This window comes from Plectropomus leopardus, chromosome 4 (assembly GCF_026936395.1).
Source record: "Plectropomus leopardus strain MGB_pleo_1.0 chromosome 4, ASM2693639v1, whole genome shotgun sequence".
Lineage (NCBI taxonomy): Eukaryota > Metazoa > Chordata > Actinopteri > Perciformes > Serranidae > Plectropomus > Plectropomus leopardus.
The window spans coordinates 34569412-34597315 of NC_142179.1; the positions used below are offsets into that span (position 1 = coordinate 34569412).

General features: G+C 39.0%; 2 protein-coding genes across 8 annotated transcripts in view; both read right to left on the minus strand.

Annotated features, from left to right (window-relative positions):
• On the minus strand, positions 1 to 23402 carry hdr (hematopoietic death receptor). 2 transcript variants are annotated; one of them, XM_088077179.1, is made up of 12 exons: positions 23124 to 23402; positions 22004 to 22100; positions 13823 to 13971; positions 9922 to 10075; positions 9595 to 9723; positions 9353 to 9464; positions 9087 to 9178; positions 8764 to 8859; positions 6142 to 6179; positions 5668 to 5751; positions 2459 to 2495; positions 1 to 2332 (listed from the first exon to the last, which is right to left on the minus strand). In XM_088077179.1, the coding sequence occupies exons 3-12, from the start codon at positions 13844 to 13846 to the stop codon at positions 2040 to 2042; spliced, it is 1059 nt and encodes a 352-aa protein (XP_087933305.1). In that variant the 5' UTR covers positions 13847 to 13971; positions 22004 to 22100; positions 23124 to 23402; the 3' UTR covers positions 1 to 2039. The 2 variants fall into 2 exon arrangements, with proteins under 2 accessions (XP_087933305.1, XP_042344801.2); XM_042488867.2 differs by having other exon boundaries at positions 5503 to 5751.
• The window catches only part of unc5db (unc-5 netrin receptor Db), a 273315-nt gene continuing 268046 nt past the window's right edge, over positions 22636 to 27904 (minus strand). For 2 of the 6 annotated variants that reach the window (XM_088077178.1, XM_042488868.2), the window contains one exon: positions 22636 to 27731. In XM_088077178.1, the coding sequence (XP_087933304.1) occupies positions 27470 to 27731 (262 nt within the window). In that variant the 3' untranslated portion in view covers positions 22636 to 27469. The remainder of the gene's footprint in view (positions 27732 to 27904) is intronic. The other 4 variants (XR_015776502.1, XR_015776501.1, XR_015776499.1 and 1 more) reach the window with 4 other exon arrangements.

Genomic DNA, 27904 nt, shown 5'->3' on the forward strand with positions numbered 1-27904 from the left:
TCAACATAAAGTGGCAGAGTTTATTTTTTTTCACATTCAAGTTAGATTTCAACTTCTGCTCTGAAGACAGATGTGATATTTCAGAGCCTGTTTAGATGTAATAATTCTCTACAAAATAAAAACAGCCTCACATGGATCTGTGAAATCCATTAAAAAGTAAATGTAAAAATTTCAGAAACAATGGGTTGACAAACACTCCATGACCTGAGAGAGAAAGCAACAGAAGGAAAGTAAAAGTAGGCAATATGTAACAGTGGCTATGTTTACAGGCACACTAATATTTCACAAATCATCCAAAACATGTAAATATTCTGGATTTGATGCTAGTCTATTTAAGACAATATTACATTTAGACATTTCAAATTAGGCCTTTTTACAAATTTAGTATTTCCAATTAAGGCCTCTGGGATATGCTGATATTATTCAGGTTTTAAGGTCTCATTTGGGGTTTTTAATCACAGTTTGCATTAGACAGCATCTTGTCTGTTTATGATTAGCTCTGTGCGTTGTCATGGATATGTGCAAACTTGTAAGGCTGGGGTAGAGATACCTGCCCAAAAGAAAAGCCAACCTGATAGAGAAACTCACCTACTGCAGATCTAATGACTTGGATATCAACAGGTTTTGGGCCAAATCTAACACTGCTAACTTTTTCAAAAAGGTGGTTTAAGGAATGAAAGACGACAGCCGTCTTTGAACAATCAAACAAGTTCATCTCCAGTATGACACTTTGGAAAAATGTTGCTGCAAGAAAGAAGCACTCCAGTTTTTTCACGTTTCAATACTTTGACGTGATAAACGACGATGTTAACACACTTAAATCAATGTCAGTAGTATTGGAATATTCTTTTTCATTAGTCATGTAAACAGTTTAGTTGGAATGTTGTCTTTTTCGGAAAAAGGGCAAAAAAATGAAATATTTTCCATTTAAATGTATTGATATATTGATTGAAATTATTTCTCTAAAGCACATCAGAGGCTCCCAGCAGGAGCTTTTGTGTTTTTGTAACCCTGTAAGTCATTACTGTTGATCAGGACTATGACAGAAGTGCAACAATAGTACAGAAACACAACACAGACTGGGAGAGAGAAAAAAAACACAAATCCATTTTGAGCAGGTGCTTTGCGTGAGTAAAACAGCCAAGCTGAACCATGATCAAAACATCCCTTTCAATGAATACAAATAAAATACAGTTAGGCAGGGGTAGAGAACATAACATCTCTCCACCATCATAAACTTAATGTTTCTCTAGTAATCTCAATGACATGTTCTTTATGATTCGTTGATCAATCAGTACAGTCATAAGGACATTTATTCCTGAGGACATATGCTCAGATTTGTCATTAAATAAATAAAGCACATCTTGTACAAAATCATCAACAAGTTCTAACAGACAATCAACCTGTCTTCAACCTGATTTCTGCTCATTTCTTCTTGTTCTTTGTCTTTGCTCTCCTCGTACACAAGACAGCAAACACTTTTTGCACTTAACTACTCACTCCAGCTTCAGTCAGACAAAAACAGCTGAACTCAAGCTGTCATTTTGGAGCGTTTGTTTAGGGTCTAGCAGGCATGCAGTTTAACTAAACATGCCGCATTTCCCATCACAGTTGTACAGTACAGTAAGGTACAGTAACTTTACTGAAGTAGTAGCATCAGTAAAGTACGCACTTAGTAAATGTACGAGCAATGTTTTTTGGCTGAATAGTTAAACTATACTACTCAGGCCAAAACACTTCTTTGGGAGGTAGCCTTGGGAGTTGTTTATGATCATCAATAAGATGACATGTAACTTGACTCACACGGTCCTCAACCTTGAGTGATTTCCATGAGAATGAATGCATTCTCATTTTTTTTCACAGCTGAATAGTCATAACTATTCATACCAAAACACCCTTATGGGCAGTAGCCTTGTGCGAGCTACTCCAACCAATACTGGATGGTACGTAAGCGCTCAGCAACAAGGAACTGACTCCATAAGAGGTACTCACAGAACTAGAGGTTTTCAGACGGGTGTTCTGAAAACAGTAACCACTCATTAACACTCAGAGATGCAATAATGCCTGTCCTGAACAGCTTTCTCCTTGATGTCTTCAGCTGTTCGGCGCTGATTCAAATCAAGTAAGGCTTTCAGCAGGTCATTTAAGTCGGCTCCTCTGCCCTCTTTCTCCATCCAAATATTGAGCAGCTCGTGGATCTTGTCGTCATAGGGAAGGTTGTCTTTGCTCTTGATCTTGTTGTCGTTGATCCCGAGGTGACGGAAGAATTTCTTGTGAAGGTTGAAGTCTATTTCTTCAAAATAATGAAAACAGCTCCGAAGAGACTCTTCGCCTGCAGACAAAGTTAGCGGCTTGAAGCAACCTGACCTCGCTCAGATATTAAGTCACCACTGTAGTGACAGCAACAGGAGGAGGGGTGTAATGTTTGAGAGGACAAATGAAAATTAAAATACTTTACCGTGCATGGGAACAAGCTTGTGAAATTTCTCCTCTTCCTAAATAACAAAACAGAAACAATCATTAACAGCCAAAGAAGTCTGTTGAAAGTCTTCACGAGTCATAAATTGTACGCCCTGGTGAGTATAACTCATCTCTTACTCAGTCACTTGGCATGTCCTAAAATCCCTTGCTACATTGCTTGAACTGGAAATCATTTGGAAAAACAGATTTGCAGAAATGCAAAGCTGTATTTCAGGTTTGAAAGGAAGGAATGCTCTCTTTGCGTTAATCTTTAACAGGTGTAAACAGGAACATGTGACTCATCAACTTCTGTTTCCAATAATATCGACACACCTCTAAACAATCACAGGAGCCTGCAGCTGTGTCACAAGACTGTCCCTCTTAGAAATAAGGGTTCCAGAGGGGCTCTTTTATAAGGGCTGAGGTTCCACTTGGAACCATTTGCATCTGAAGATCCCTTTATTTAAGAAAGGACCAGAGGTAGAGATACTCTCAGGATTCATACACACCTTAACAAATATATTTCCATGACTTACACGCAAACAATCATGTCCCTACATTCTCTGAAACTACTACTCGCACTCTTAAAAGATTCTGTTCTATCAATATTCTCATCAGTTATTTTTCATAACTATTCATTACTTGAGATCAGCATTGCATTTAAATATTTTAAATAAGCAAACGTGGTTTCTAGAAAAGCAGCAGAAATGTTTAAAACAGCAAAGTCACTGTTTGGACCTAATACTATTTCACTGTAAACATATCTAAAATGTCAATTAAAAAAATCTTACTCCCGACATCACAATACTGAATGAAGCTTAGAAAGAATGAAGAACACAGACATTAGTCAGTATCAGTCATTCCTCCTGTCCTCCTGTCCTAATGTCCTCTGCTGCTGAGGTGACTCACTGTCTGCAGGCACTGCTGATACATTTTACATTCATTTTGGCAAACTAAGTTTAACAGTTCGACTATATAAAGACAGCTTTCGTTTCAGACCGTTTGTGAGGATTTGCTATTAGCTGAGCAGGCGCGCTGTGCTTTTGTCAAATAGCGGCAGAGAGACTGCAGACAGGCTTGTGTGTGCACGTATTACAGCAGCAAAGTAGATTTAACGCCACAAGTGAGTGGCGAAACAGTGAGTGTACATTGCTTATTGAACAGGTGCACTGGTAAAGTGTTGGCTTTTACTCACTGAGGTTTTGTGGTTCTTACTTACAATAGCGAGCTGTTTGTTGTCTCCACCGCTGCCTCTCTGCTCTTCACTGACTTGGTGTTATGCGTTAAAAAAGTAACAGCAACATCAAACTTAATCAGAACTACTGTCTATGGCCCGGGGCCCTTTTATCCTGGATTCCAGTACCCATCCTTAACTGCAGGTATGATTTTGTTTTTGGACAAAGCAGAAAAAATAGTCTCTTGTTTGGTGGTGGATGACAGAGAAGAGCTGCAGCTGGCAGCAGGTGTCACTTTGATGACCAGGTGAAAATGGCGGTGCTGGAAGTTAATACAGCTTTTGAAATTAGCTCTTTTAGCATGGGTAGCTCGCACTAACTCTCCTGTTTTAGAAATGACCAACGTTTTACAACACAGTTAATATTTTGCATTTCTCAACCCAGAGTAAAGCTAGACATTATTAAAACAGCATTTTCCAGGCATTTCCTTAACTTACGCCTCTTCAAAGAACAAGGCGCAACTCAGGTCAGAGTTTGACGTTACCCCCGCAGAGAACATCATGCCGTCAAGTGACATGACTGACCCGTCCAAACACTGAAGTGATGATTCACAAACATAGATTTTTCTGTTGATTATAGCTGAACCACATATACTCTATAACGCAGGTATTTGTGCAACAAATTTCAATCACTTTTCCAAAACTTTTAAAGCATACAAGTGGTTATTCACAAATTCCATGACTTTTTCAAGTTTTTCATGACCGTATGAACCCTGTACTGTCCACTCTGCCATTAAGCATCCTTTTAGATTTAAGATCCACAGTACCATTGAAATAGTAAAGTCTGGCAGTAATTTCATGAAATCTCCACCCCCTGGTCTCTCTGGACCACATTAGCTGCAGCCCTTCAAGAACTTCATAAAGGACTGCTAGATGTGGTTCCCTTGGCCTGGGGCTAACTTGTTAACCTACAACCAGGATTAATGGAGTATAAAAGGGAACCCGAAAAGTTGGTTCCCGGCTGGAAACAAAAAATAGCACGTTTTCTTTGAACTGAAGTGCAAACTGTGATGACATCAGAACAAAAGCAATTAAAGCCATCTGCCATCTTACTACTGCTGTTAACTTGTGTTGCTTATTGTGCTGCACCCTCCACTGATAACTCATACAAGGCTCTGTCAGGAACCAAAAAGGCTTCTCTTATGGGGACAAGCTAAATACACTGTATGCTAAGAACCCTGTGTGCTTCCAGTTAGCACCTTTAATTCTAATTTTGAAGAATGTAGTAATGAAAGTGAGAAAGACATTTGTCGCAGTGCATAAATCATCAGCAGCTCACTGAGGATTATCAGCATCTATTATCAGAGAGAGGTGAAAATCCAAACTAAATGTATTCAAAGTATTCAGTTTCCAGAAACTTGGAAGATCGGGTGAAAAAGACAAATACACAAGTTGTCTTTGAGACACTTATGGAGCATTCATCATTTTCACAATAAGTATGTAATTGAACTGCATAATTCTAGAGGGTGAGCAGCCAGTGCTTGTTTTGAAATAAGAAGTCAGTGTTGGTTAGCAGATCTGAATGTAGCTTGTAACATGATGATGTGGAATGATAAAGTACTGTTGATTTAAACAAGGCGGCTGTGTCAAAACACTTTCCATGGATTTAACACAGAAGAATCAAAGTGGGTAAACTGGAGGAGAAACACAGTCTGACCTTTGTAACCAGACAGCTGAAGGTGTCTGCTGTTCAGACGGCAAAGCAAAACTCAATGGCAACAAACAACAGGTGAGCAGGTGAGAAGGAAGGAAGCAAAATAGGAAGCAAGGATGGAAGCAGGGTTAGAAAGGAGCTGTTGCTCTCTCACCCTCCTGGTGGGCTGTCGGAGGACCACGGGGCTGGGGGGAGGTGCGGGGTAGGCAGAGCAGGGCAGGGCGGTTAGACTGTGCTGGGAGTTACTGGCGGAGCTGCTGAGGCTTTCACACAGGACTTTGCGCTCTTCCTCCATTCCGGCAGAGGATTTGGTTCTCACCAGTGGCCGGGACAGGATCGGATGGGAGGAGCTCTGCCTTCGGGTTTCTCCACTGCGCTCAGTGGGACAGTTGTCACTGTAACGCTGGAGAGGATGAGGAACATAATCACACAGACATCCAATATGTCCCTCTGAAGGAAGTCATATTTGTTTTTAATAAACTTAAGTCTTTGTGATAAGCTTAGTGTACAGATCTACACTTGTTTTACTTAATGCTATAGTATATCTAGAACTACAATTACTGCCATGCAGGTGGTTGTCTCTGTGCACCAGTCAACTTGCACTCACAGTTGACATTCATGTCTGTGAAAATATAGACTCACAAAAGTGAGGTCAAGGTCACAGTGACCTTGACCTCTCACCACCAGATTCTAATTAGTTCATTCTTGAATCGCAGTGGACATTTGTGCCAAATTTGAAAAAGTTCCTTCAGTGTGTTCTTGAGATGTCGCCTTCATGAGAGTGAGACCTCACCTGTCCAGCTTTCAGCCCCTCAGGATATCTTTGGGAGTCTGAGGAAAGTAAGAGAGGGTTAGAGCCCACAAGTAGCTATTTAACAGCATACATGACACAAGAATCATTCTTAATTCTAAATGTTAAATCAACATTGAATAACAGGACAGAAAATTGCTGGTGCTCTCCCTGGATTCTGATGTTCATTACAGCATCTCTGACTACACCAATCTGTGAAGTCAGAGTGAGGGAATTAGCATAAGGTCAGCTCTGAAACCTGATTGATACAGCACAAGTTGTGTAAGATTGGGTGGAGTTCCCTGAGAGCATGGCTCCAATCCAAACAGAAAGGTATTTAACTGTAACATGTCAACAACTGAAACCAAGCATCCTTGTAGACCCAATATTTATGTTCTTCTTGATTATGCTCTGTCCCAACTTTGTCAGCAAGAAGTGTTACTGCACAACTACTACTACGCTGCCTGCTGCTGTCATCATCAGCTGAAATGATCAGCGTCATGCCCGCCATGAGCAGTCCAGTTCAGCAGGTTACTGTGCCCATACAGCTACAAAAACATGCAGCATGTCTGGAAGGTGTGTGAGGCACAGCCCAAGACACAAAGCCTGCAGTGATGTCGCTGTTTATCACTACTCAAATATTCAATTGTTTCTGTGTGATACGTCATGTCAAGCTAGTAATTACAGTCTTACAGGGCTGATCACAGTCTAACTTGTGGTGATTAAAGGGCATGCATTTCTTTCAGATTGTCCATTGTTGTGATTTAGCTAAACCATTCTCGCCCTGTTCATGTGGCACCTACTGTGGAGCTTCCTCCATTGGTGTCAAAAACTCAGCCGGAGCATGATGACATGCCTCTCTGGACAGTGAGAAGTAGATAACAACTGTATGTTCACTTTGGTCAACCAAATTCGGCTAATAATACAACTCTGGAAGCGTGAACTACATAAAGCATGCCAACTGCTTTGCAACAGTACCATCTGAGTGTGTCTGTTACCGCAGTGAGGAAAAACAAAGTGCTCCCCACAGCACCGAAGCAGCAGACCTGTCACAGCAGTACCAAGCGCTGTAGCTGTTTATCTCTAAAAGATAAGACACCAAAAAATGAGACAAAAAGAAATGTATCTGCTGTAAGAGCCCAAGCCTTTCCTTTATGCTCCGTCATATGTGCATAGTTTTTTAAATCAAACTCAAACTATTTAGAGCTGAAACAACTGCTTGATAAATCACTTAGTTGATCAACACAAAATAATCAGAAACAGGTTTGATAATTTATCAACTGTCATTTTTCAAATTAAGATGCCTTTTTCACACCAGGTTCACAACATCAGTTGTTGTGTGTATGGTTGTCTGGCTGTTCACACCAGAGGCACATTTCTGCAGCTGGTCAGGAAGCCATGTGCTCAACCAATCTTTTCTAATCAGACGTAGAGCTCCGTCTCTGCCTGCTTCTGTGTGTGCAGTAGCGCACCATCAGGAAAACAACACCAGGCAAATGTTTTGGACTCAAATAGCCCCAGTATTGGCAAATTTTACAAAGATGATCACAAATCCCCTTAACCCTCCCAACATATGTGGGGCCCCTTCTAGCTTCCCAATGACAGCTGAAAAACATTAGTTAGGACAGTCTGATGGCCTGTCACTCATATGTAAGGTGTAAGCAATCAGCTCAATAAAATGAGAATACCTTTCTGGTCACCACAAACAAAAGAAAAAACATCATCTCTCATCTCTCTGTTAAAACCTGTTTAAAAACAACTGACAAAAAATGGGACAAGTGGGCCTGGGATGCATATTTTATCATTTATGATGATCAGATCCAATATATCCTTTATATCATTTAAAATAGACTGTCAGTGTGTTTTTCTTGCCAGATCCACTCATAAAAAATAGACTATACGCTGATAACATCACTGCAGATGAGATCGCTGCAAGTCAGCCATGGAGCTCAGCGCTGTGGTGCACACAGTGTAAACAGCCTGATTGGTAACATGGGCGGAGAACAGTAGTGCGCAACGCTAATGGAAAATCAGCGCGCTTCAAAGGGCCTCTGCAACTAGTGTGAACCCTCATGAAAGTCACGATTCTTTTACCAAGACTGAGACACTTCTTTCCCGAGACTTGGACATGATCCAGGTGAAATGCCAGACAGTGTCCTGAAATGTCTTTGTACCAACGGAACAACATTTATTATTGGATGTATCTGTTTGCAGAGAGATATACCTATATCCAAGACTCTTTAGATTCTGCACTTCACAAGAATATCAACGATTGAAAGATCAGGCCTGAAGATGACAACTGTCTGTTATTAAGGAATATGTGTCAGATATTAAAATGTGTTGTGTCATACTGTTCACTATAAATGTATCTGCAAGGTCTTAATTTGCTTACTGCACCTGTTGACATTGTTCCTTTCAGTATTATGCTGACTGTGGCAGGGCAGACGTTCAACTAGAGCTGACTCTTAAAGATCTTAATATGACTTAAAAATAGTTTTAAAAAGCATAGTCACTTTCACCTCAAACCTATTTCATCTACAAATCTGGGAAATGTAGGATTTGAATATTTCCAAGCCAGTGTGTAGTCCATTTAAAAAACACTGTATTATAATAGTTTTTACCTACCTGTTGTTCGACAACGTCTCCATACACACACTGCAATTAAGATTCCAACCACCAAAAAAGCAGCCAGCCCAATTGACACAATCACAGAGGCCCCAGCTGACAAAAAAAAGCACAATTTACAACATTTAACACCATATTACGGCATAATAATACATTTCATACTTTTTTCCTTTACTGGTGTTGCAGCTGGACAGATATGTTAAGTCGTGGTATTCATTTTTGACCTTTTATGGGGAATTTTGTCAGAAATACCATGCATCTCTCCAGTGATGACTGGAGTCTTTATGATGTTTGTTGGCATTAGCTTTCAGTGAGCAGTGTACCTGAGCCAGAGACAGAGTCGGGCTGTTTTTTCTTGCACTGTGTGTTGGTAGTAGCAGTGCAGTTCCTCACTACCTCTTCATCTTGTTCACACCTAGTTAGGAGGCAGGCAAAAACACATACTGAAAGCATGAAGGAATGAAAATGAGCAACAGAGAAACAGTCTAAGATTGAGAAATAAGTGCCAACAAAAGGGTGATTCTTCCATCACTCGCTTTGTATGAACCAAGCCTCAGTTGTGTTCTCCGTCTGGTTGGCATAGACTCACCTTGAACACTTCTTGCACACCTCACATGGGTCGTCGTGGACACAAAATTTTCCCACTTTGCACTGACATTCGGCATCTTGAGTGTGAGTGCATGGCCTTACAACTTCCTGATCTGAGAAAGCAACATGAAAAAGACCTTGTTAAGTCTGAGTTTATGCTCGGAGCACTTTGAAAAGGTTGAATATTGATTTTTCTTCCGCAGTCGTTCCAATCGATAGTGTAAAGCCGTCAAGCAGAATTACCTGAGCGACACTGTGTGCACTTGAAACATTGCTTCAGTCCGTTGCTGTGCTCCATGTACGTCCCAAAGTCACATTCCTCACATGTCCCCTTCTGTCCTTCTCCAGGGCAGGGTGATGTCATATGTGTACCTACCACACAACACAAAATAACCTAAAAGTCATTATTTACCTACCTAATTAACCCTTCATCTGGACCCGTCACTCCAGCTTAATAATAACCAATCACAGTCAAGCTGCTTCATAGTTGAGGTGATGTATTTCTGATTCATGCTGGAGACAGAACTTCAGTCTCAGAGGACTGATTCTGAGGGGCTCCATGTGTCTTACCAGCTGGACAGTTTAAACAGCAGATGTTGCCGTTTGAGTACTCCAGGTTCTCTCTGCAGGAGACATCCCGCCGTTTCCTGCTGTCTCCCTTGTCATGGCTAGACCACGGAAACGCCTCAGTGTGACTGAGGGGCCAGATCAATGAGATATAAACCTTTGGGGAAAAAAAAAAAAAACAACAGTCAAAAGGTAAAGAAAAATAATGTTGTTGTTTGCTCCTTTTTTTGCCTAAGAATTGTTTTAATGACCATTTATAGCTGAAAATGATTCAACAGTTTACATAAAATTAATAAGTAACAATATAAAAAACATAATTTTGGTACATTTAATGCATTTGGGCAAAAATGCCTAGATGGCATTGGCTCAAGCTGTAAAATCTGAAAATTATTGATTTTTTAGACTGAATCTTCAGGGATTTTGGACTGTTGGGACAAAACAAGGTATGTAAATATGTAAACTTCTCCTATAAATTGGCAATTCCCTCAATTGTTTTAGACATTAATATGATTGCTGACATTTTAGAGACCAAATGATTAACAGACAGTTAAAGTGTTTTTGCACAACATATTGATGTCACAGAGAAGTTGACCTTTAACCTTTTGGATATAAAATGCTATCACTTTATTTTTCCCTGTGTCAAATTCTGTCATAATTAGTGCGTGTATTCTTGAGTTATGGCCAAAAACATGTTTTGTGAGGTCACTGCAACCTTTGACCACCAAATTCTAATCCGTTCATTCACGAGTCTAATTTTATGTTTGTACAGATTTGATATAAACTCCCTCATTCCTTATTGACATATTGCATTTAAAAGAATGAAACAGATGCAAGGTCACAGTGACCATGACTTTTGACCACCAAAACCTAATTACGTCATTGCTGAGTCCAAGTGAGCATTTGTGTTAAATTTGAAGAAATTACCTATATCCTGAGATATTGTGTTTACGAACATACAGATGGACAGTTGCACGGACAACCCGAAAACATATTGCCTCTGGTCAGTGCTATCGCTGGCACAGTCATAAAAATGACAGACACTGTCTTGTTTCACCTTCTCACATGCCGTTCTCTTCTTTTTAGATCATTGTAAACTATATCTCTTTGGACTGCTGATTGGGACAAATGAGATATTTAAGTCACCTTGGACTATGAGAGGAAGTGATGGACAGTCTTTGGTTGCAGCCCCAGCCATTCAATTTTCCATCTTCCATCTTTGCACTTAAAAAACAAGTGTGCTAATTGGAGTTTTACATATTTATGTATTGTATCCTATTTTGTCTTTGTTATAATACCTGGAAATTCATAATAAAGCACCATCTAAATATGAACTGCTAAGATAGGGCAACACATCAAGTACATTTTCAATGTCCAAAATAGATTTGCATTCAGAGGATGCTTCCTATACAAGTGCTGATGGTCTGAAAGCAAGAAAAAGAAAAAACAAATGACAAACAGAAATGCACATCATTATGTCATGGAAAACTCGTAGAAATGTCACAAAACGTCCCTGTATCTTATCAAAGGTAGGATGATTACCCTTAATCATAAATGTAACTTTTTCAAGGACGACAGAGTATGAGTGTTTAAAAAAGTGGAAAAAAGATTAATCACAATCTTTGAGTCAGTATAACTTGAGGAACATTACTGCTGACTTGAGAAAGTCTCCACAGTTTAAAATCTTCAGGATTTTACTTATTAATGTAACAGTTACTTGAATTAGTTTTGTCCCTCTTGAATGCTTCAGTCAAACACATATCTGTGTATCTAATAGCCTCCTCCTTTTATAGCAGTCTTTAATCCTTTGTAAACATGTCTGTTCCGCTCAAAGGAAATGACTTATTTGAAAATGTATCCAAGGTTCAAATACTCCAAACACTGAAACAGAATGAGTCATTTTCCTCTCTTGTTTTATGGAGATATGATGAAACAGCTCAGCGGACTGTACCCGCCCAGTGGAATGCACTTCTGATCAGACCACTAGCTGACACACACGATAGAAGCTGGGCAGGTAGATATGATGAGGAGGGGATTTCCTCCTCATCATATACAGGCTCAAACTCTTTCTTTTGAGCATGGAAACTGTCTGATTTATGTAGTATTAATAAATTCAGCGAAGCCGATGCTGGGATGCCATCTTAAACTTGACAGGTTTTTCAAGAGGAATCACAAACACAGTGTGTCCAAACAGTCAATACCTGAGCAGGTTGAGAGAATAACCAAATAAGGCAATCATGCATACCTCAGATTGCTGTCCACACCCAATATTTCCCGGGAATATCAATGCTGGCCTACTTAGCTAAAAGATCACATGCTGTGGCAGTGCCTCTTACTAGCAAGCACAAACACGTGCATCCACACAAACATACACTTATTTTGGTGTGTGTTTTAATAAGTTATATTAAATAACAATATAATACATTATAGACCACTGAATCATGTGAGGCTTCATCTTCAGTAAAGGGCAAAAAAGAATCATACAAGCCTCCACCAACCCTTTGAAACCTGAGCAAAAAACATAGGAAGAAGGAAAACAAGAACTGACCCCAAAATTAGCAAGAAATTAGTCTAAAAAATAGTAAAAGAAAATTACCTGAAAATCTGTTAAACAAACAAAATGTTAAATAAGTTATTCTGATAATTATATATATAGTTTTTCCCTAGACATTTTACACCAACTTTTTTAAAATACATTTCTAAATCTACTAACTTCTTGCAATTTGTTAAACACTTCTTTCGTTGCCTTTCCCCCCATGTTTTAACCAAATTGCACCAATGTGCTCAAGATTCAAAGGTTTAAATACCTGTAAAAGGCATCTGAAAGCAGCACAATATGATGTCGCTCAAGGTTTCAAAGGGTTAAAAGAACTGAATTCAATCTTGTTTAACGACGCAGAAATATATTACTTTTCATCTAGATTATTATAAAAAAATGTTCTGAATTTTCAAAAGTCACGCTTTAAATCGGCATGCATATAGTCAACACAACGGCATTTGATTTTGAAAAAAAAAAAAAAACTTCCTGGGCTACATTATGCTGTCGCCTCTGCGAGTAGGCCTATGTGAGGGAATGAGTGCGGGAATAACACGCACGTCAGATATAAAGATGAAATCTTAAGTGAGCAAGGGTATTTTGTGGATTACAACCACGCCGAATTAAAGGTATATTTATAAAAAATCAGTAAATATAGTCTGCGCTGGCATTTAGGGTATGCACGTGCGGAAATTCCGACGAGCACGTCAAATTGACAATTTGTACATGGAACTTGGTGTAACACACCAGAATGACAACTGCGTTTGCTTACGGCATAATGTGGGCTTTATAAGGAGAAGGTAAATATTATTTTCTAAATGGTAACTGTTAGGCTATTTTACCCGCAGGAGTTGAACATAGGAACTTTAGAGCAGTCCACTGTTGTGTAGGAGGCACAGAGCTTGACTAAAAGACTTTTGGAAGACTACGAGGAATTTCGCACCTGAGCTCAGACTGACCGAGATAAACTTTGGCAGGCAAATGTGACATTCTGAGGGTCTTGTGGGGGGACAAACTAGCGACCCAGAAAACTCCAAACTCACATTTCTTTATGGCAAACGAACTGATAAAGGTGATAACTTCGACAAGACATGTCCATACGTGTCTCTCAACCAATACCACAGGAGCTAAAACGACTTTCGAGAAACTTCTGAGAGTTAATGAGTGATTAAAGCTCGGATGCGTTCTTTTGAAAATGACTCCACACAACATTTATGACTTGTTTTTCACTTTCAGGAAATGCCATGTTAGCACGAGCGAAACCTAGTGTTTTAATGACTGAGTTAAACTGCTAATAGAGCCGGTGTCCTGGCCGGGGCCAGGAGCAAAAACTAACTTTTGTGCTGTTTCTGTTGTTTCAGAGACACTTACCAGACATTGTAGGAACCTCGTCATGCTTTAGTGAAGCGGTCGAAATCCACAAACTTCAGTTGAGTCATTCCAAAACTTGATTGCGGCGAGATGTTTTGAGAGGCGTCGCGTCTCGTGTCCTTCCTTGTCAAAGTCTCGCGCAGGTGTGTCTGCGTCAAAGTAATGACAATGACGTGGAACCGGGTGGGCGGGGCCACATACAGTTTCCTAGAGCCGCTATTGGTCCAACAGACTTACAGACAGATAAATAGACACAGACACATAGGAAGACAGTCACAGACAAATGAGAAGACAGGCAGATAGGCATACAGACAGTGAGACATACTGACAGATTGAAAGAGAGAGACAGACAGACAGACAGACAGAAAGACAGCTAAACAGACAGACAGATGTAGAAGTATAAAGGAACATGGAGATAATCTAGTAAAGTACAAGTACCCTGATATTGCACTAGTTAGTATACTGGAGTATATGTAGCAACTTAATTATGCACGACTGAAAAAAGCCTAAAAGCAGTGAAAACTCAGAGCCTCTACCTGAGTGAAAGCAGCAATCAATATCACAATGTCACTGCAGAAGTCCTGCATTCCACTTGAGCTTAAGCAGACACATCATTAGTAAAATACACTTAACAAATCAAAAGTGTTACGCAGACAGGCCCCCTGTTAATTTCAAAATGCAAAATATGTAAATAAAAACCTCCTCTGCTGTCACACACATGGCTTGTCACCTTGGATATCTAAAAGTAGAAGTGCTTTTAGGCTGAATGGCATCACTAGTGTTGCTGTAGTGCAACCTGAATAACAGTTTTCAAGTGGTTCCTCTCTGCTGTCAGGCCCTGCAGGATAATGGGGAAAACATACGATTGTACAAAGCCTCTCATCGCAAACTGCATGAAGTCAGCCATCATCACAAGTTTTCGCAAACCTCATTCTCCTGTGTGTGTGTGTGTGTGTGTGTGTGTGTGTGTGCGTGTGTCAGTTTAACAGTATCTAACAAGCAGTTGTCTGCAGAGCACAGATATGCATCCCAACAGGAAGGGGTGTGTTCAGCTGAACCGGGATGTGGACTATGCGTCGATGCCAACTAGAGAAGACACGGCGGGAGTAAAATATAGCTCCATGTTGGTCATGACCGTTAGTTTGCAGGAAAGCCATAGACCTGATGGGTCCGGACTCATTGTCAAAGATCGGACTGATGGGTGTCTGATGATTTCATGTGAATCTAAGCAGACTGACAATAAGCTGTCACTCTGAGCCTACTGAGCACTGCAGCTCATCAATGTCTTATTCTAAATTTCACAATGCAACACTGCATTTGTGTTTTCCACAACCAGTCAGACTCACAGAGTGCACTGCATGTGGATTCATTTCTGCCCCACGTACCCCTGCACACTGCTGGAACTTGTGTTTTTGATGATAAGGCGTGGGAGGAGGCTGAAACCTCTGAGCAACCTTTTTTTTTCCCGAGATAAGACATGAATTTTGCATTCAGATGGACTCTACTCATCTGCTGCCCCATGGTCAAGATCAATTCCAATGATATGTAAAAAAAAGTATTTTTTTCCTCTCTTACTTGTGTGTGCAACAAGAGGAAGGTTGTGTTGTGTGAGGGAATATTTTTGAAACACAGTGCAAGGGGAAAGAGTTAAGGGTAAGCAGATTAACTCAGTATACTGTATTTTTCTATGTGGGATTTATACAAAGCTTATCAAAGAGGAACGTGCAGGGCAACAACACAAGAGAGCAATAAACCAAAAACCAGGCAGGAAACGTCTGACGAGAGTGATTTGTGTTGTGCTTGTGTCAGGTTATACTGCAATATAAAACAATTATACAAAGGAGCCACCAACCTGCAGGTGACATGTGATGTTTGTGTGCATTATAGTGATGATGTGATGGAGACTGAATAAGGACATCTATCTATCTATCTATCTATCTATCATTATTTTTTTATTTTACCTATCTTATTTCAGTTTTACTTATTTTCCTGCCTTAAATTTATGGTTTTATCACAGGGTTTAAAGGTTGAAATTCTTGTCATAGGTGTCTAAAAGTGGATGTCGCTCCAGATTTCTAAGTGTTAAACATTTATCTCTTCAGCAGATGACTCTGAAAACACCTTCTAGTGTAAAAACTCACTAAGCTCAAACATCCTAGTGAAGTAATAAAAAGCAAAACACATTTTTGAGTGAGGAGTGAAGAGGGACTGAATAAGCTTTGCAGAATACTGAGGTTAGATGCCATGGGTATTAATTTCATGCAGTAACTTGAGGTTGTTCTTTTGGAATATTAGCATAGAGTGGCAGGGGATTTACATAAAGGATAAATGGCTGGTTACAGCATGCAAAAAGCCACTACATACCGGAAGCTTGCAGTCATCAACTGGGATACAGTAGGCCAAGTAGGAAGGAATGAAAAGATAAAGTAGACCAGCAGACTGCCTAAAGTACACATGCACACTGACTCCATTGTCAAATGTACACTGTCATTCAATTCTTTTTTCAACAGCTCTTCCATGGCTGCCCGAGACATCAAGCTAAATAATCCCAACATTGACAGCAGGTCCCTTATTGACTTAAATGACAATAGCTAAGGCGGTCACAGTGGTAATTTTAGCAGTTAGAGGTAGGAAATACAGTAATTCTGTGGACACAGAGCCTTACAGCCAGGAAAAACAATCAGCAGCCTCATGATTGCTGTGGTAATCAGTCCTGACCATTGACTGTATATAAGATGAACAACATGAGACCTCCCCCGAAGTGTAACTTTTCAAACTCGATTTCCCCCAGGTGTCTGACTGCAGTATAGGTCATAAAGCCCGCCCCTCCATGTTAGTAAATATGGACCAAACTAAAAACTCAAAGTACACAACATATACATTTTTCCCAAAGATAGTTTCTGTCACTGCAGGTTCTCATCACTCTGAAGTTTGTTCAAGTGTTTGTTTTCATGATAAGTTTGGTTTCAATGAGTTATTAAATTATACAAAAATGGGATTTTCTGCCATGATTGGCAGCTGTATGTGCCAATCCATGCACTTGCATTCAATGGAGCTGCTGCTCTCGATTGGTCAGGCGGTTGTTTTGCCAGGAACTCCCCACCGCAGATATTACTACTGTGCAGACTCTGGCTCTAAATGACATCACCATCACAAGATGCCAACGCCTGTATCTCGGATATTTAAACCTCACATAAGCATAGCGGGGGTAAGTGGGGCGTGTTTTTATATACAGTCTATGGTCCTGACCTACATGTTGTCCTTTTAACATGTTTAATTCCCTCCAACAGATTTTAGGTCTCAAATGAATGTTGCTTATTTGTAGTTTTTACAAACAATGGCATTATAATGCATAGGCTTGTTGGATGGCTGATGAAAATAAAAGAGGCTATAGTGAGCTGCCTATTTCTCACCTCACATGTTCCAAGAAACATAGTTTAGTGCATTGTTTAGCTGTAAAATGAGATCATTTGCTCTGGCTGATGGGCCCTTCTTAATTTTAGTTCAACTGTTTCCGACATGGCAGTTGAAACTTTCTGTGGTGGATTCTTGCAAATGCCATTCTAAGTACTAGGAGGAACATGAGTTTTTTGTTTAGTTTTTTAAATAAAAACTGTGGCTTTAGATGAACCAAAAACACAACAAACATCTGCTTCAAACAGACTAACGATATTGCTATCGTCACCTAGCATATGTATCCTAATATGTTATTATAAATTAAAACATAGAGTACTTGTAATTGGCCAGTATCTTGCCATGGCTGTTAACATGCTCCTGTAAGCTGTAAGTAACATGTGAATTATAATAAATTATAGTTTTGAATTCTGTTTTATTTGTTTCAGTTGTGTGTTTGAGTATTAGTTTGCATGTTGTTATGGATGGTTGCTCTTGTTTTTGATTATTATATGCCCTGACTGAAAGATTTTAGGCTGTAATGTGTAATTTTTAATGATTTCTTAAACTATCTATCATCAAGGGACTAATATTGGGAATTATTATTATTATTATTATTATTATAAACCTCAAAAACCTATAAACCTAAAAAGTTTCTAGTTTTTGCAAACAAGGACATTATAAAATATTCTTCTTGGCTGAGGAAGCAGAAAGGCCCCTCAGATCCTCTGTCTCTTCTTTTTTTTAGGTCTGCCACAGAGCAGAACTAAAACACTTGGTTATTCTGCTTTTAGCCTTTAAACTCCAAAATTTTGGAACAGTCTGCCAAAGGATCAGAGAGGAGCTGGAAATATTAATACTTTTAAACATAAACTAAAAGCTTATCTTTTTAGTTTGGCTTTCATGTAGTGTCTTACCATCACAATGTTATGGTTTATACTTATTGTATTCATTAAGTTCCATTTTTGCTTATTTCTTACGTTCTTGTTTTTGCTTTTGGTTCTTCAAATTGTAAAGGACTTTCAATTGCATTCAATTTGTTTGAAAGGTGCTATATAAATACTGTAGAATTTGAGTAATCGATTTGAGAGATGATTATTAAATATAGGCTTATTGGATGGTTGTTAAAAATAAAAGAGGATACAGTGTGGTCCCAATTAGCACACTGTTGGAGGGACACCTTCAAATCATATGATTCAGCGGTTATGTGCTTAGCCCTCTGAAACCTAGATGGTCATCACTTTTCTTGAGCTGCATTCACACGCCTTTCACGAGTTTTTAAACCAGTGAACTCTGAAAACACTGCTTTAATTATATTTTAAAAACATGGGGGGAAAGGCAATGAGCAACTTGGCAAGAGGTGTCCCACAAATTGCAAGACATTTTTTTAGACTTGGAAAATTATTATGTTTTTATAAGCAAGGGTAAAATGTCAAGAAAACTAGTTCAGAATTATCACAATTAAATAGAAATAAATATAAATATAAACTAAATTAAATATAAAATAAAATAATTTCAGAGCATTATTCCAATTTTAAAGCACCCTTTCTTCAGGTAATTTTCTTTGTTTTTTCGTCTCATGATTTTATTTATATTTTTGTTTTGGGTTTCTCAAGTAATTTTCCTGTATTTTTTACTACTTTCATGCTTATTTCTGAGTCATTTCTACTTCAGGTGCTCATTGCCGTCTGTCCATGTTTTTAAAGGAAATAAAGCCAGTCAGCCTTGGTTTTAATGGGTTAATGTTGTTCAGCTCACAAGTGAAACTGTAACCTCTTGAGGCCACAATTTCAATGTTCCTCGAGCAGCATCTGTGCAGTGTAATCCTCCCACAGAACCACCACAACATGCTTCAGATCAGTTGTCAATACCCACTCATGATTTCAAGTGTATTACCAACTTCCTGAATTCAGAGAGGTGGCAGTTTTAGCGTGATGAATGGGGATTACCAGGCTTCGAACAACAAGGTTCAGAGAAAACATACCTTCATTGAGTGGAACAAGCTGCAAAAGTCATTGCTGCAATGACTGGGGGAGGACTGTTTTTGTCTTTTACTCTACTGACGGGACAATAATGATTACAAAGTAGCATCATTTGCTCTTGAGATGGAAAAATACTTGGTGCAATGTTGTGTCATTCATCCCCCATTAAGCATTATGCTATAAACACATAACACATTATGTTAATTTCTTGCAAGATGGAGTTATTCTGGCTAAATACTTATGCAGATTTGGTGCAGATGCTACAGTTGGCAGTTAGTTAGCTGCAAATATGGCCTATATCACTTCCACATCTGACCACATGGATGATTTTAAGAATGCTTGAAAAGTCTTCAGTCATAGCAAACTTATTCACTGTCATTTTCCCCACCTGATTTTCATTCAGGTAATTTTATAAGTGGATGTAACTTTTATAAAAAAAAAAACTTTTTGTCCTATTTGCTAAAACTCTCACTACATCCACACAGTAGTACATGAGACCGATCATCATCTGAACTGAGGTCAAACTCTTAGTGCTGATCAAAGAAGAATTAAGATTTTTATTACTGCATTGCCTATTTTTCACTTCAAATGTTTTCAGAAACACATTTTAGTGTACTGTTTATCTGTAAAATGAGTGTTTGCTTCGGCCAGTGGGTGGTGCTTAGTTTTGCTCAGCTGTTTTCATCATGGCAGCCCTGTTACAAATCTTTCTGCGGTGGATTCTTATGAATGCCATTAGCAGTATGAGGAGGAACATGATTTTTTTCCCCCACAGATTATCCATCTCATGTACTACTGTGTGGACATAGTGACAGTTTCAGCAAGTATGACAAAAAGTTATTTTATGTATATTATGTATATTGTTATGAACTGTAGCTTTAAAAGAACCAAACATAGCAAACAGCCATCACCAAAAGGCTAAAGATATTGCAATCATCACCTAGCATACTATGTTATTGTAATTCTGTATCTTTGATTGTTATTACATTTTATTGCTCTGTAAAGCACTTTGAATTGCCCTGTTGTAAAAAAAAAAAAAATGTACTATACAAATAAAGCTGTTTTGCCCTGCCATACAACAGCCTGATATATTATTAGAAGAAATTAAAAATATACAGTTCTTGTAATTGGCCAGTATCATGCTACAATTGAATGTTCTGAATTCTCCTTTACTAGTTTCTGCTGTGTGTTTGAGTATTAGTTTGCATGTTGTGATGGGTGGCAGTTCTTGTTTTTGATTATTATATGCACTATTTTTTAGTATGTAATGTGTATTTTTTAATGTTTTCTTAAACTTTCTATCATCAAGGGATGAGTGTTAGAAATAATATATACCTAAAAAACATATAAACCTAAAAACAGTACACTTTAACATCAGAAAAAGCAACCGTTGGTGTTGCATTGTACCTGTCCTTAACACAAAAACTAAAAGAAGTGATACACTAATAAATCTTTTTTTCCTACTAACTAAGCAGTGTTTACATATAAATGCTGTAACCAATGCAACGTCCAGCTGATAATGAATCTGTGTCAACCAGTGTCCTGTATTGGCATAAATGACAATAACCTAGCTGGCTACATGTTAGCAGTTAGAACTCGAACAATACAATAGTTCTATTAGCACCAATGCCTTACAGCCATGTGAGTAAATCAGGTTCAACTCTCATTATAGTTGCCTTATTTTTTTGTTTTAACATATAATTAGTGAACTCATGACATTCCTGCAGACACAGATGCAAGCTTGAATCAGTTTGTTCCTCTATGATTGCGCTGATTGGCCTTGATCCACCCACAAGCTATACACTCTTTCTCTTCAAGCTACTTGAAGAGAAAGAGTGTATAGCTCTCTTTCTTTTCAAGCTACTCTTTCTTTTCAAGCTACCAGTTGTTCTGTACAGAATTTCATCACTGTTTATGTAATAAATCTCAACATGCTTCTGAAAACCTAGTAGGTCACACCTACAGCACACTGTACCACAATACTGATTCATGACTCACACATCAGGTGATCAGTGAGCTAACTTCCTGAACTTGCACACAGAATGAAACAGTAGAAGCTTCAGTGTCCGCTGATGATTACAACAACACCTCACAACTGAACAAACCAGGGTGAAATGTGAAGTTCTCCTTTAACTTGATCTGAATATGAATGATTTCCTTTATCTACTGTTGTGCAGCTTCATTTTGGTGTTGTTCATTTTTTTAAAGGTACCATTAAAAAAGGAACTCCACTGATTTTACACATCAAAGTCTGTTTAGAGGTACTTAGAGGATATTGTATACAGGAGAAAAACTTTTTTGTATAAAGCCTTTTGTGTCTCCCTTGGGAGATGCGTGAAATCTGGAGGTTAGAAAGGACTGAGTTTACAGACCTCCATTGCCAGGGGCAGAATTTGGATTTCAAAGGTGTGTGTGTGTGTGTGTGTGTACTGGGAGGGAGTGTGAGTGTGTGTGTGTGTGTGTGTGTGTGTATGTGTGTGTGTGGGTAGGGGTGGGGCATCATGAAAGTGGATGATTAAAATACCAAAAGGTGATGAAATTAAATTTGATTGATATATTTGTTTACCCATAGGCAAAAAGGTGCATAACAAAACCACTCTGGAGGTGGTGGGATGCCTACTAAATATCATGTCACCTATCTGGCCTACACCTCAAGCCACTGTGAACAACAAAATATATATTTATTACAAAATTAGAGGCTTTCAAAGACAAAGCTGTCATAGACAGAAATTCATAAAAGCAAGCAAGTTATTTTACTTACAGGGATCGTTCACATTTCGGAAGGTGGGCTGTGTGAGCTACTTACCTATAGTCAGTGTATTGCATACTGCAGATGTTTGTCAACATGCCCTGGGTCTGGAGAAGCATTTGGGGTACCACCACGGAAGCTAATCAATGTTCTGCTGTGGGTAGCAACAAAATTCATTTTAGCCACCTTAAAAAAAAGATCTATAAAGTTTAAGTGCATGCTATATAAATCCTATTGTTTTTTTTTTTCAAGAAGCAATCAACAGTTTCAGTTTCCTACCTACCCTTTCAGACTTTTACAGATTTTTGAATTTCTTTTTTTTTCTTTTTATTAATATATATATATATATATATATATATATATATATATATATATATATATATATATATATATATATATATATATATATTTAGTTTTGTTTTGTTTTTGTTAAATATAAAAGTTTTCGTAATGTAGAAATTATAGAAAGTAGAAGGGTCCAACTGTATTATGTCGCCTGTGTAAATTATGATTACGCTCCTGACTGTAGCCTGCTCCTCCTCTATGCGTGAGGCTAGCAGCTAAAGGCTACATAAGCTGCTATAAGCATCACAAACCTGAATCTCTGACCAAACTGTCAAGGACTGAAAATTAATTTGGGGATAGTTTCACCGCACAAAGCAAAATAACTAGTGTTTGGACAAGCTGAGCTCTTTCAACTGTACATTTATTTCCAAAAGGCTGCATATACATTTGCAAATTCTACTGTACAGAAAACATCCAAAATGTCCATAATTATAGATACAATATACCACAAAGCTGCCCTGGCATTACCAAACATAGATGTTCAGCACTAGAAAAGCTCTGCAGCCTATTCAATATTATAATCTTAAATACTTTTTCAACTAATACCTTTAAATGTATGTCAGTATGATTAATTGTTGTTTTTTTTTTCATCCGCATCTGTACTTTACAACATTCACCATTTACAGTAGTTAAACAAGGCACAAGAATAGTGATATGAAGCCGAAGGCCATGCGTAAAGCAAAAAAAGAGCATGGGACCGACCAACTCAGGTGACAGAAAAAGTCGTGGACGCAACAGTGAACTTTTAATCTCATGATACAGGGTTAGTCTTACACCAAAGCATTATACATAGTGAGAATACGTTTGTGTATGTGTGTGTGTGTGCGCTCACCTTTAAAGAAACAGAATTTCAACACATTTATGGGATACAGTGGACACAGCTGAAACACATCCGGGATGAGGATGATTGGTGAGTGGGATGGGCACAAACAGGATGCTCTCGATGCAACATAAGCCACCGCTAAGCGTTACAAAAGCACACATTTCCATTTTTTGACACTGTAAAGGAGAATCCAGTTAGTCACAATTAAGGAAACAATCATATTGAGGAAAAAAAAAGAAAAAAAGAGATTACCTTCCACATCCTTCACTTACCAGCTTAAATTACATAAAAGATCAATGGAATCTGGTTAGAAATGCATAGAGATGATGCTGAGAAACAAAAATGGTTCTGGATGAAACCATTCACATATGTCAGGTCAGACAGCGATGTATTTAAAGTCACCATATCATTCCTGATAAACCACAGGGGGACAAATTCAAAATACATACAGCTCTCTTGTCTCAGAAATAGCCGACAGAATTTAAATTCCAATAGAAATGTTGGGTTTGTTGACAAGGAATTGTGAGTTTGTTTAGCTGACAGCGAGTATTGTACTTTTCTTTATTCAGGGTAATTGTGACAATTATGAAAGTCAGTTATGGTTGAGGTACCAATTTAAAGCCGAAGCTCTGATTTTGTTATTCAAAAAGTGTGACAATGTCTTTCTAGCTCACTGCTTTGGACTCTTTATACAATTCAGAGCACTGAGATTGAATATTACGTGGAATTTGCGGGCATTTTCAAGTAAGGAGTGGGTGAAAGCAAAGCCTGACTCAACAGGGTGCTACAACAAAGTCTCCACACCCACTCAAACAATGTGTTCAGAGTTCCAGGCACTGTGATTAGTAAGCTTGTTTCCCTGAATTTAGGTGGTGGGGAAAAAATGTCACACGACTTAATCTGAAGGGTTCACTGATGTTTACTATAAAAGCCCTTACCTTGAGAATAAGTTAGTAAAGCTTCATTCCTGTACTGAAAAAACTGGGAATAGAATTTCTTTTCTCTTTTTTAATCTTTCTTTCAAAGGCTAAATTTTGTTTTTCAAGCTGTGTTACACAGCAAACTTAGCAAATGTTTTGTTATTTTGGGAAGAGGGACGTAAAAATTAATGAGAAATATGTGTCCCACCTGACGTCTGCGTGGCGTTGTGTCGTAGAATCACAGAGGAACGTGCGGAGTTGTTAGGGTCACAGATGAGGCTATGCTTCATGTCCACACTGAAGATAAAGGTGCAGATATGTGATTACCCAGCTTGCAGGGAACTGACTAAAACATAACGTACTGCAACATTCTGAGGCAACATTTATAGATATTATGTTACCCTAACTTTGAGAAGAACATTCTGGGAACTAAAAGAAAACTTGCCACTTAAAACGTTACTAAAACACTGGTTGCAGTGTACCATTCTCAGAACGATTTAGAACCAAAAATTGCTGGCTGGGTACGCATTTGGATAGAATTCAGAAATGTCAGTCTATTTCCTGCACAGTCAATTCTTTTCGAGGTTAACAATTTACAACCTGCCTCCACAGCTGGATACACTGGCTAGCTCTCCTCTATAAAGTATAAATTATCCTAGCCTAGCCGAGCATATTAGGAATCCAGAATAAATTTATACCTAGACATAAAAACATACTAGTATTTTATTTTTTGAAGAGATATCCTCCACTGAGATTTCTGTCTCCACCCCAGTACAATGGCGGTACATGGAATTTTATTCTGTTTTCCACATGAGAAATAGTCTGCATAAAAACTGTGAACAGTATGTTCTCTGAATTTTCCAGAGAATCCAGGACCGAGTTACTGGAATTTTATTTTGCTGTTTTTTTTTATGTAATCTTTCAAAAATTTGAGCCAACAAGTCCTCTGTCCCATACCACCACATAGACCGTATGCTCGTAACCATTCAACTCAAAGGTCATACAGTTCTATAGGTCAGCAAACCTTTAATTTACCATTACCGCTGTGGTTGACACAAAATATGTTTTGCTTTTCTAATTTAAAGCCTTGCATACCCCAAAACATCCTTCCCCTTATCAGTATAATGTGTGTTTAGTGTGATTTGAACCAAAAATACGTGAAATGGACACGGCTTCTTAACAACACATTAAGTGGTGGTGGGCATAAAATGTGTTCACGGTCGCTGCATGGTTGTGAAACAGTTTGGTTATTGAATGAAAGAAAACTACTTGGTTAAGTTTAGGAAAAGAATGTGGTTTTGGTCAAAGTGTTGATGTACAGGACATTGGTGAGGCAAACTTAAGTACTTTGTGTAGTTACCTAAAGTACGTGCATAGACTTTGCGCGGTTTAATAAATATAATGGATATAGTTACCGTGACGCCGCCCATTAGTTTAGTTTTAGTTTAGTTTCAATCATTTGTTTTTTTGGAGCCAGAGTTGACCACATTTGCATATTTAGGTGAGAGTGTGGAGCTTGGTGTTTATTTCTGGTGTTTATTTCTGCTGTAAAGTTGGGCAAAGTTTTTGGCACTTCTACACTGGCTTCATTTTTCAGCCTCGGAGGTTGCCACATGATGGACACACAAACAGATCTATTGTTTAGGTACATGTTTGTACAGGCTACGTATGGTTTTAAGGGTACTATATCGAGAGTGTTTGATGAAAATGTGGTTCTTGTCTCTAAGGACGTTGAGTTTACTGACCTTAGCTGATGCTAAATCAGTCTGCTGGCATGCAAGTCAATAGTCTATATAGGGTGCATTTAAGAAACAATTTGACTGCATATTAATTGTTGCAAATTGAGTTTTTGTCAACTCCATGTTGGCTTCATTTTTCAGCCCTGGAGGTTGCCGCTTGCTGGTCACTTAGTCACATATCTACATTGACGTTTGGCTTCATCATGATGGGACACAAACAGCAGTCTCCTGGTTGAAAGTGCATGTTTGTTTGACCAATCCACCACCACAACACCTCCTTATGTTCGCACTTTTTATACTTAATTTGTTTCCATCACAACAAAACATCCTCATTGCCTTTGCATTAGGCATTGTTCTTGTGTTGTCAGCATGTCATTTTTTTTGTCATTTTTTACCCACCACCTTGTAATGCTTTGTTGAGAGGTTGTAATAATTTCACGCATTTCTATGAATAAAAAAAAAGTGCCTACATGTTGTTATCTCTGATACCGTGACCATCAGTTTTCCTTATTTGCTTGTTGTACAGTATGCAAACTCACCATCTCAATGTGCTCATGACCTCTGCAGCCGTGAAATGTCAATGTGTGTGTCTTCCTGTGTATGTGGGGGAAAGGGGGAGGTGACAGTGGCGGTGGCTGCGGGGGCAGTTGGGTGTGTCAGGGCCTGATATGAGGTCTGTGTGACGGGTGTTAAAGGTGGGAATTGGTTGATAAGACGCGGCGACGCGCTCCCTGCCGTGCCAGGAAATGATGTCTAACAGCTTCCTCCCTCTCTATCTTTTGGCCGAGGAAACTGTAATGAACTGCAATGTCACGGTTAGAAATCTCACTCTGCCACATTACGCCATGACCATGTTTTTTTTCCTCATAACTCATGGGAAGTCACACTCTGACCGTGCCGTACTTTGAGATTAAACTTTTTTTTTGTATAAATGATCATACAACACTGGCTGCCATCAGAAGTGCTAAACTTCCCATAGAATAGATTTTTAAATTTTTCTTCTTGTGACATGAAAATGGGAGAATTTCAAGATACTTGGCTTTGAAAGTTCACAATCACAACATTTAAGCAATCAGCAGCATCCTTTTAAAAATATAATATTGGACGCCAAAAAAGTAGCTTCTAAGTCCTCATTCACTCGCAGGGATGTGGTGTTGGGGGGGAAATAAGAAATTAGATCGGATGTCTCTGAAATGACGCCACAGTTGTATCATCTTATTTGCATATAAGAACTTCTATGCAAATATGTCCAGCTGCCGTGTGGACCACTAGGAAATGCAGCAGAGGTGGTAGTGACAGTCCCAGGGGGGATAAAAAGACCTCTTCTAACACAAATTCAGAAAATAATGTGCAGAAAAGTTCAGGAAATACCCCACTCACCCTCTGGCCTGAAAGATGAATATAGAAAGGGGCATCTTGAAACAAGACATAAATTAAAAATGAACTTAAAATGGAGTGGAAAGGCAGAAAAAAATGTACAGTCCATCCTCAGACAGAATCTTAAAAGAGAGGGGTAGATCCACAGCGGGTACGGCTCACCTCCGTCTATTGTAATAGCTCAGCATGTTGACTGCTTGCACCATCTACTCACAACCTCGTGACCTTCCAGCACTCCGCCGCAGCGTGTTGTCCATCACTGGCTGTGTGCGTACACAGATATATGCCTTAGTCTGTCAGCTCTCGCTCTCTTTCCCCCTCAGCCTGTATATTCAGGGGCAGAGTCCTCTGTCGTCTGATTTGCTAATTTGCCCGTTCCGTACATGCTGCCCGCCTGTATGTGATTGAAGTCAGACTCCGGCTCATCCTGGTCCTTGGGGGAGCTTTTGGAGTGGATCTTGCCAATCTCCTCGAGGGCGCTGGCTAGAGAGTCAAGGTCAGCAGTGTCCTGGTGGCGAGCCTCCCACAGGCTCAGTATGACCGCTGACGGGCTCCGCTGCTTTGCAAAATAACCCAGGTTTCTGTGGAGGGGCACACAAAGCTGGATTAATGAACGGCATGGAAAGAGGTCACTAGACGGACACTAGAGGGACAACACAGGGAGATGTTTAATGTTGGCTTCTGATATGGGCTGCATCCCTGCTGAGGAAATATGCATTCACTGTAAAGACATGAGTCAAACTGAAACTGTGAA